Source organism: Temnothorax americanus, unplaced genomic scaffold (assembly GCF_048541705.1).
Source record: "Temnothorax americanus isolate GAGA-0224 unplaced genomic scaffold, ASM4854170v1 Scaffold1, whole genome shotgun sequence".
In the NCBI taxonomy this organism is placed as follows: Eukaryota; Metazoa; Arthropoda; class Insecta; order Hymenoptera; family Formicidae; genus Temnothorax; species Temnothorax americanus.
In genome coordinates, this window is record NW_027509230.1 from 9500036 (window position 1) to 9510412 (window position 10377).

At 38.3% G+C, this 10377-nt stretch overlaps 4 protein-coding genes across 6 annotated transcripts; 2 read left to right on the top strand and 2 right to left on the bottom strand.

The window, feature by feature from the left end:
* The first annotated feature begins 958 nt into the window (after positions 1-958).
* On the top strand, positions 959-3513 carry Unc-119 (unc-119 lipid binding chaperone). Its single transcript, XM_077420343.1, has 4 exons — positions 959-1694; positions 1816-1929; positions 2246-2545; positions 2647-3513. Exons 1-4 carry the CDS (start codon positions 1556-1558, stop codon positions 2775-2777), a joined length of 684 nt encoding a protein of 227 aa, XP_077276469.1. The 5' UTR covers positions 959-1555; the 3' UTR covers positions 2778-3513.
* LOC143905061 (sn-1-specific diacylglycerol lipase ABHD11) lies at positions 3361-5031 on the bottom strand. The gene is made up of 4 exons (XM_077420223.1): positions 4741-5031; positions 4485-4641; positions 3945-4310; positions 3361-3866 (listed from the first exon to the last, which is right to left on the bottom strand). Exons 1-4 carry the CDS (start codon positions 4854-4856, stop codon positions 3549-3551), a joined length of 957 nt encoding a protein of 318 aa, XP_077276349.1. The 5' UTR covers positions 4857-5031; the 3' UTR covers positions 3361-3548.
* A 381-nt stretch (positions 5032-5412) lies between these two features.
* On the top strand, positions 5413-7332 carry LOC143904839 (uncharacterized). Its single transcript, XM_077419826.1, has 5 exons — positions 5413-5782; positions 6011-6216; positions 6338-6726; positions 6811-6979; positions 7101-7332. The coding sequence occupies exons 1-5, from the start codon at positions 5476-5478 to the stop codon at positions 7194-7196; spliced, it is 1167 nt and encodes a 388-aa protein (XP_077275952.1). The 5' UTR covers positions 5413-5475; the 3' UTR covers positions 7197-7332.
* Positions 6985-10329, bottom strand: Snup (snurportin-1). Of its 3 annotated transcripts, none has more exons than XM_077420020.1 (7): positions 10109-10329; positions 9869-10029; positions 9157-9441; positions 8444-8681; positions 8140-8328; positions 7605-7994; positions 6985-7510 (listed from the first exon to the last, which is right to left on the bottom strand). In XM_077420020.1, the coding sequence occupies exons 3-7, from the start codon at positions 9417-9419 to the stop codon at positions 7451-7453; spliced, it is 1140 nt and encodes a 379-aa protein (XP_077276146.1). In that variant the 5' UTR covers positions 9420-9441; positions 9869-10029; positions 10109-10329; the 3' UTR covers positions 6985-7450. The 3 variants fall into 3 exon arrangements, with proteins under 3 accessions (XP_077276146.1, XP_077276063.1, XP_077276231.1); XM_077419937.1 differs by having other exon boundaries at positions 9838-10029; XM_077420105.1 differs by lacking the exon at positions 9869-10029.
* Positions 10330-10377: the final 48 nt, after the last annotated feature.

A 10377-nucleotide genomic window follows, 5' to 3' on the forward strand; every position in this document is an offset into this window, starting at 1 on the left:
GAGTTAAACCAATCAAATCATTCAATTTTGATACCGTCACAAGTAATGTAATAAAATAGGATGTTTTGATTGGTCAACTTAGATGACGCGACACGTGACGCGCTCAGTGGAAACTCAGCCTTATTTGTGTGTTTTATTTAGTAACACAAAAAAATATAAATAATAAAATTAGAACGATTGAAAAGAATTGCTTGATCGACAATTTATTCAGCCAGCAGAATTGTTTAAAGTAAAATTCCAAACTACATAATTTCCTATTATATATTTTTGTTCTATATCTGTTAAAACTTAAAACAACGAAATTCTATTTACAGGTTGTTACTTGAATATTCGCGAGCGTAAAAAGCTGTAGTTTTGTAAGTCCCAGTCTACAATAGGTTTTTTAAGCCCTAAGCCTTAAAAAATTGTTCAATCACAGTTGTGAATTTGAGGAGAATAATTGACTGTAAATACTGTAATTGGTCAATTTCTTAGAGCTTAGGGCTCTTTAATTTACTCCGGTCTAATGACGTGGCGTACCTGTAAATGATACAAGAGGGTTCCAGTGCTCCCCGCCACTGGGGCTGCGGTCCATTTGACGCTACAAATGCTTCAAAGTGTTCTTTTCTCCTTCTTTCTTCATTGAAAGAAAGGAGAAAAGAAATGCTTCAAAACATTTGTAGCGTCAAGTGGACCGCAGCCTGGATCCACTGTCTTGTATGGAAAGCCGGGAAAGCGTGGTACCAGAGAGAAGGATGAGAGGCGCAATGACGGCGATTTTGGAACTACGAGTCACATCCACTTTTCGATGCTGTCGATGAGAATTTGGTTCATGTCCGTGATATGTATACATCCATTTTTCGATATTGTCGGTCTTTGGTGGTTTATGACAACACGAACCACCAAAGACCGACAATATCGAAAAGTGGATGTACATATACATAGCACGGACATGAACCAAATTCTCATCGACAGCATCGAAAAGTGGATGTGACTCGTAGTTCCAATTTCTGAAAGTGGATGTGTGGCGCTACTGTACGGCCTGCAAAAGCGTCCCAAGAAAATCGCCGTCATTAGTCATTACACCATGATTGCGCCATTTGCGCCTCTCATCCTTCTCTCTGGTGGTACCATGGCCTGTTGAGCCAGAGATCCACTAGTCCACTAGACTCAGTGACTAGACTAGGGGCGCAAAGAAGAAGAAGAAAGACGTGGCGTGCGCGAAGCGAAGCGTCGTTTCTCGGCACCGAAAAGCGCTTCTACGAATCTTCTCATCATAGGCCATAGGCTGTTTACACCTGGGAATCTGGGACCGACTCCGGGAAACGCCAAAGTCGCAAACAGTCGCGCAAAGGACGTAATGATCACCGAGGACTCTAGGATGACAAGCGGCCGTGGCGACGCGACGAACGAGCCGACGGCGAGGCGGTGAACGTGCGATAGAGTCTGTCGCGAGATCGGCGCCGATCAACGCTGTCGTCGTGAAGGTGAACCACATTCCGGCCAAATCCATCCTGTGTTCGACCGAATGCCGAACGCCACCCACCCCGTACGCGTTCGGTTTCGTGAATAAATTATGAGCGTGGACAGCGAGAACAAGTCGAGCGAGGCGCGAACGATCGCACCGTACAGCGCGGAGAACGGCACCGACGGCGGTGTTGAGAGTGGTCCGGTGACGCCGGAGATGGTGCTCCGATTGCCCACCATCACGGACAGTATGTTCCCACTTGGAATTTAAATACCGCTGCTTAGCTATCTGCCTAGCTAGGTGGTTTTTCTCTCCTAATACTCGCGGCCTGTCAGATCATCTTTATGCATAACAATTAATGTTTTCAGAATATCTCTGCTCTCCCGAGGCCAATGTCTACGACATAGACTTTACGAGATTCCAGATTAGGGATCTAGAAACTGGCGCCGTACTGTTTGAGATAACAAAGCCTCCTGCTAGTGGTGCGTAACACGCTTTTGGACATCATATCTGTAATTTAGCACTTAAAGGACTTTGATAATGAAGAAAGAATCTGAAGTTTTGATTAAATTTATAACGTTATTGTTCAATGTTATATTTGTTGTTGAACGAACGATTACGATATTACAATTAATTATTTGTTTGCAATGTAAAATTGTGCAATATATGAAGTTTAATAAATACTTATTCTGGGAAACAAAGTATCAGTTCTCTCAAGTTTTAAATTTAAATCGAGCTTCAAATGTCAATTGCACATCTAAAATAATCATTTTCATAATTTTTCTTTACACCTTTCAGAATGCGATGTTCATCAAGAGCCAGAACCGGATTGCGAAGAACTCGGATCTGAGGATGCAAACACGGGACGCTTTGTGCGGTATCAATTCACGCCGCAATTTCTCAAGTTGAAGACGGTCGGAGCAACAATCGAATTTCTAGTAGGGCCTAAACCAATCAATAACTTTCGGATGATAGAACGGCACTTTTTCCGAGACAGATTGCTGAAAACCTTCGATTTTCAATTTGGATTTTGCATACCAAACAGCAAGAACACATGCGAACACATTTATGAGTTTCCAACATTGCCTGCGGATCTTGGTAAGTCACCAGAAGAAATTTCAAACATATTCGTCAATGTCTGAAATTGTCTGTAACGGCGAAGAATCGTAATTCTGAACAACGTGTGTGTGTGTTTTCAGTTTCTGAAATGATCGCGAATCCATTCGAGACGCGATCAGATTCATTTTATTTCGTCGACAATCAGCTTGTGATGCACAATAAGGCCGACTACGCATACAACGGTGGGCATACAACGCACGACGTGTTATAATGTGCGGTTTGTTGATTAGTATATATATATTGCAAGTGATATATAGAATTATAAAAGTATATCACAGTTACATGTTACTGCGGCAACGAGATGATCGGTCTGCACATTCGGCTAGCGTTTGACATTTTGTCTTTCGGCACAAAAACGAGCTTAAAAATTTATCCGCGGATCGGCACCGATCCCCGAACACGCTAATATTGTTGTAATGGAAACGCTTTGATCTAAAGCTACACTTGATTTCTCGACAAATTGAACAGTTCCTATTTTTCTTTAGTATAAAAAAAGAACGGTTATTTATTTATAAATTATATCAAATTATATCATTTATAATTATTATCAAATCAAAGTGATATTTAGTTTTATAGAATGTTTTAATGGCGCCTGTTCTTACGCGATGTATTTGCTAGCGGCGAGTATCGTTATTCAAAGCACACGTAGCACATTGACACACGTGGCCTCTCGAGTGGAATTACATCTGGTTCCACGAGCTTTTCTAACATTTTAAGTAACAGCCTACGCAATCCCTACACAACATGTGGGACAATATGTGCGATGGAGGGCAAACTGAATTTGGAATTGCGTCTTTCAACGCTCAACGGCGCTTTTATGCCGCAATTAATTGACTTACAGTTTTTCTTTCCACTCTCTTACACGACTGCTATTGTTTGAATACTTTTCACATTATTCTATAATATTGTGGAGTTTATCCAAAATACACGTATATATTTACAAAGGACATTTTGTGACTTTTTCTTTACATATTCATGAGTATCACAAGACCGAGCAATTGATAAAAGTTGTCAGAACATCGACGAATTCGTTGGGTTTATCCGCGTGAACCCAGTGGCTCGCTCCATCGACGTAATGAAATTTCGCCGTGGGAAATAGCTTCCTGATCGCGTCGTGATCTTTCGCTTGAATGTAATCGCTATTGGAGCCGCCTAAGAACAACGTGGGGCCGTCGTAGGTCTTCGAGCCTACATTAGGAAATACGGCTATCTGAGTCGAGAATGCCTGCTCGAGCACCGGTAAATTAACTCGCCACTTGTACTTTCCCGACTCGGCTTCTACCAGGTTCGTCAGTATGAACTAGACAGACAATACAAAATTGTGATTCTCCCACATATCGAGCATGAAACAAGAAGAGAAACGGAAGAGAATGGTTACCTGACGCATCGAGCTAGATTTAATAGACTTGGCCAGTTGCTGGTCCACAGTTTTGCGCGCCTTCGACAAGCTGAGACTTCCGTCCACCATCACCAAACGCATGGCCTCGAAGATCCTCTCCATCTGCATGAGATTCGGACTAGCTCTCACGGGAGACATATCGACGACCGCCAATTTCTCGATGCGTTGCGGAAAATTCAAAGCGGTGTACATAACGGCCGAACCACCCATACTGTGGCCAACCAGGACGGCTCTCTCAAAGCCTAGGTCGCTCAGGAGCTGGATCACATCCCCCGCCATGTCCTTGTACGACATGTTCGACGAATGTGGAGAATCACCATGATTTCTGGCGTCCACCGCTATGACCTATATATATATCGATCACTTTCTTAAGCGCAACACGAGGTTAAGCTTTATAGCCTACTGATAATGATCCAAGAAACGTTAAAAGACATAAAAAAAAAAAAAAAAAAATCCATTTTAATTTAAAATTTAGTTGTGTTTCCTTCATAGATTACCAGAGACTCCGGAGAGAGCTACCTTACGCTTGGTCTTTTGATGAATCGCTTTCGACAGCGAGTTCCAATTGTTTTTCGAGCCGAAGAGGCCGTGCATTATTATAATAGGTTCCTTCGCATCCTGCTCGTGCTCCTTCACCGACTCGTACGAAGTGTAGGCGAGTTTCACTGGCACGGTTCTTGAATAAAAAAGAAAGAAAAAATAGAGAGAACGGGAACAGAGGTTAGGAATCAGGCGCGCGAATTAATATCGCGTTTCGCAGCGCGAATATACCTACAACAGCAGGTTGCTGCGTAAACATTGGCGGCAGGAGGAGTGCAGGCTTTTAATCGAGCGAGGCAAGCCGGTGGGTTTTCTCCACGGAAGAAGCACCGCTAAATTTCGGCCCATCATTATATCAATTGAATGCCAATCGACAATCGACACTCGCGCGCGTGTTCCCCTTTCTTCATCTGACAATTACATTAATCACAGAGGCCTCTGATAGCACGCACGGTTGCTATTTATAAACTCTCGTTTGCCAAAACTGCAGATGTAGCACGCGCGCGCGCGCGCGCGCGCTTCAATGTTTATAACATTACCATCATTCTCTCGCCTTTCGTTACAGTTTGCAACGTACGCAATACCTACGTGTCACTCGTGCATCCGATTCGTCCTCTCCTTATCAGAATTTGGACAAACCTTTCACATATTCCAAAAGCTTCAATCGAGTTCTCTCTCAGCATCCATATAAATATACGGATCTATTATTTTATTATGTTAAAATATTTTATTAACACATTAATTTTAATAATTTGAATAATTATTAAATTCTTAATAACTCGTTATCTTTTTGTATTAGTTTTCGTAGTTCCTTTATTTTTAATAATTTATTACATTATTAATAAATGTAAATATTTCAAGACGATTTTAAATGTAAAAAATACCAATTAGGGGTAAAGGACAGGAGGGCAATTACACATGAAAGGATAACACGACATTCACGACAACCGATCATATATCAAGGCGATTCATGCCGCAGGCGCGACGCGCGCTCGAATATCGAATTCGACGAATAAGTCATTTTCAACCGTTTGGAAATCACTTTGAAATTCTCATCGACGGTTTGCGCGGACTTCTGCCCGCGTCTGTGTCTGTGACGGGCGATCATTCAGCTTTCATCCTCCTCCGTAAGATGAATAATCAGTCGGAGTCGGAAAGTACTACCAGACCGGGCAGCAGCAACGTCATGTATACGCCGCGTACGCCGCGAATGCGTCAACGACAACGGTTCGATTTGAGCACTAAACCGGAAGAGGACGGGCTCGATGGACTGGAAGGTACAACGTGCTTTTTCGTATCGGAGAAGAGAAAAAAAACCTAGAGAGCGGATGTAAAACGATGGAATATTATCACAAAAAGCTTGTCCTTCTGACGAGTTGTCGTGTAGCCTGATTTTAGTACGTCAGTCAATTGTCCAGTTTTTAAATATTTAACGTCTTTGTTAATTCTATGCTTGAGAATACTGTGTGTTCCTCTAATTATTATCGAATAAATTAACTTTACAGAATTGATAGGCCAAACGTGGAACATTTATGCGGCGTCCGCTTTGTTTGGCTTCCAACAAGATGACGTTCACTTCAAACTGTATTCAAAGAAATTGAGAGAAGAGGTTGCGAGCACCTTGTCACACGAAAATGTCACTTACAGCGCAAAGTTTTCTGTTGTGGAGAATATTGTCTCTGGACCGAATGAAGACCATCCAGCAATCAAGGTCCAACAAAAGAATAGACACATAATTTTAATTTTCTGACCTCTTATTCAATATCTTGTTCAAACATATGTACATTAGAAACGCAACAAAAAATTCGAGGTCTGCTTAAAATATATTTTAGATTGAAGTTACAGCTGAAACCAATGATCGTGAGAAAGATGTCAAGAAACAGATCTATAAAGGGATATTATTGTCCTGGAGGATAACACAGACCGAATCGAACATAGAGAATTCCATAAGATTGCCCCTTCTGCTGTGTCGTGGCACTCGCAGCTGTATGAACGCGGTGCACGCTATCATCGGTCGTATGTTTGATTGCTTGGTAATTGAGCTGCCAGCTAACGAGGACGACTTGAGCTGGCTGATTCCGATTATAATTATGGCGCTTAAGGAGGATCAACGGTTACTTTCCGGTGAAGTTCAAATGGAATACACAGTGCCAGAATTACCGGTTACAGATATCATTACAGTTAAATTTCACACTTCAGATCTGAAAAAGATATTATCAACGTACGAATGTGTTAACGTTTAATTGTACAAAAGTGTCCGGTGTTATTTGTAGCATGTTTTATATCGTTGTTCATTGATTTGCAGCATTACCAAAGATCAAGATGACAGAGTTAACGTATCTCTTGATCACGAACACATAGAAATGTTTTTTGAAGTCTTGCATAAGCAAATGTTAACGCTAGGAGGTTTGCAGTTAGGATTATGTACGCTGCATAGGATTAATCTACCTGGAATAACAATAACGGAGAATAGAGTGAGTTTTTATCTTACAATATCTTTATTTTTTTTTCTCATTTCACATCGAAATTGTCTTAAAATCTTATAGTTTATACATCTTTGTACGGTCCGTAACGTCTTTTTTTTTTTTTTTTTAGATGAAAGTCATGAACATGGAAATTATGAATAATATATTATTGTACTTCAATGATAAAGCTCTTGATATATTTCATACGGTGCATATTGATATATAATCTTTTCTTAACGTCTTGTGATACGAATAACATGATTTAGGTACGGTAACAGTACGATCGCGTTGCAATAACCATTTACATTGCGCGTCAGTATAACAAAAAAATTATTTATATATATATTTTTGTAAAAAAAATTCACACATGCGTACATATACTGTATCTTTGTCAATATAAAAAAAATCCATGTATATACTTCAGTTCTACATTATTATATGAATTGTTCCTTTGAATTTGTCATTATAACAAACGAGTCTTTAATTTACACCTTCAACACCTTCTATTTCCATTACACCTTCGACACCTTCTATTTCCATCTGTAAAATTAAAAAAAAGAAAAGAAAAAAAAGAGCATATTTAGTGAAAAACCAACATATACACAAAGTCGATGTTCACTGTACAGAAACTTACTGCATCGGTAACAACGTTGTCCTTTGTCGTATCCCGATTACTCTTGGCCTTTACTTTTTGCATGTAATGTTCAAAATTTATGTAATCGTTTGGTTTCTGGTCAAGTGGCGAGGGTACAGATATTCCAAGTACTTCAGGTAACATAAAAGGTTTTAACCACGTCACAAGTGGGGTAACTCCAAACATATATAGTGCTCTGCGATGATAAAATAGAAACCCATCCAAAGGCTGTAGTTCATCATCGAGACTCATCAAAGCTGAATTGTAGTCTGAGTTGAAATCGATATTTTGCAGAGTTAAAATGGGATATTTATTTGTATCAGTGTTACGTTCTTTGAATTCTGGTGTTTCCTGAAACTTATTCTTGATCCAGAATAGCCTGAACTCAGCCTAAAATAATATATATCGTGTGTACATACAAATAAAAAAAATATAGTTCTTTATTTTGTTCATACATTATTGGAATTTATATTAATTATTTTACGAATGTGTAGATTAATTTAACAATTTAGCAATATATCTATATGTATATTACCTCGCAATTCGTGAATGGCAATAGACTCCAAAACACCGCGTCTAATATATAAAAGACTTTTCGACTCTTTATCCATATACAGTCTACAGCAGCACATTGATGTGGGTCACTATCAGGATATCCACCTGGAAGTGCTGAAGGAAAGACACCATGAAGCTTGCCTTTTCTAGAATACGCTCTTGTTTCACCCTGATTCAAAATTATTAGGATAATTATTATACATTTAATGAATTTCTTTAATACTAATTTAAATATAAATTTCAAACGTGACATCAAATAAATATCAGAAGAGACAAATCGATACCCAGCCTGAGATCAGCCTAACACGATTTCCTGTTGGACATGGAATCATAACCCAGTTTTCAGTTAAATCTTGCGGCACATCTAGCATCCATTCTGACAGCATCATTCGATTAATTGTGGACTCTTTTGGAAGAACCCTATAATACCACGAATGATTTCCCGCTCCCACAGACTCGTTTTTTGATTTGGAATACTCTTGCACTATACCACGTGCAGCGTTAACTGCTTCATCTCTATGTCTATAAGAATCATAAAATAGCATATTATATTTGTGTAAAATAATAGAACGAGAAAAAAAATGAAAAAGAAAATAAACTTTAGAATAGCATAAAAATATGATGGTGGAAGAAGCCAGTGAAAAATTTAATGTAATTACATATAAATAATTTATAGCAATGACGGGTATGGTTAAAGGCATAAATTTTGAACGTTTTCACTTCAATAGCTAAAAAACAACCATTAAATTAATCATTTATTTCCATTGATCATCTTATTACGAAGTATTTTTCAATATTTTCGTCAAGTTACATTTTTTATTAACACTTATTAGTGTATCTTTTTTCAATATATACATACAGATTATTTAAAATATATATCTCGTCGCAAGTTATTCTTTTATATGGATTTTCTATACATTGCATTTGTCTATTAGTTTCTTTTTAAGGTACACATTCAACAATAAAATATTGTTATATAGGAATCTGTTATACATACTTCTTCTGATGTTCTAATAATCGTTTGCGTCTTTCTTCTTGAGGTGTACTGTCATCAATTTCTAACTTAATATTATCCTTTTTTATGCGGTTTTTGTAAAATTGCCTACGGACAGCTTCCCTTTCGTCACACTCGTTTTTATCCTCGCTTTTGTTATCGCTTTTGTCATCGCTTTTGTTATCGCTTATATTATCGCTCGTGTTATCACCTTTATCGCTTATATTGTTGCCTATATCATCGTTTGGTAATTCCACTATGTCCATTTCTACTATGTCCACTAAATACCTGAAACAACAATAGCTTCTTGTTTTAACAGTCGATGTGAACGACAAACTTGTACTTATCTTGTCAAACAAGTTGGTCTTGTCTTAAATGTATGTGTCAATTAACAGAAATTGAATAAATAAACTTATCCCTCCATTTGTGCAGCACTTTTTGAGGTCTGAGCTTTACACGGTCAGAAAATATATCTTTCTATCATATTTATTGAAATTATATATTAGTGAATCAAAAGTTCTCGCTTGTTTCTTACTTATTGCATTATTTTGATCTTTTTTTTTTTTAGTTGAGTACCTATATTAAGCTTATCCCCACAAGTGATAACAAATTTACTTTTTTGCACTTTGTGCAAATTAAAGCAAAATAAATGTGAAATAAATTTTTGACAGACTTTTCTCTTACGTTATTTTCTTTTTGTGCTAGCAGTCTTTACCTACGCGATTCTCAACCGCGGAAAAAAAAAAAACATGTGGAATAAATAATCAGTGCAAATCGAAGGACGAGTGTACAGAACGCCACTGGATGATGAATGAATAATTTTTATTTTTCCTTGTATTACTGATAAAATCGCAAATATTTGAAATACCTGAAAACCTGTAAAATATCGAAAAATGATAAATCTATTGACAAAAATGGTGCAATAGTTTTACAATACGCTATAGTTACAACTTACCTTTATGTAAATTAAGACGTCTCCGATTGTGTTGGAACTGCTGTTGAAATTTTCCAACACGTTCTTACACGTGTCTCACCGCCAATATCCTTCTCATCACACAGCACAGTAGAGAATATATCGAAGCTTTTATCAATTTTTATAAACTCACATATGTGTTTCTGCGTAGTGCGTACTGCTCAAAATATTCTCTCATCCGTTGGAGATGTCTTGTATATAAATGGTATCTGCACTATCTGCACACAAGGGTGCGGAAACGCTTGCCGCGC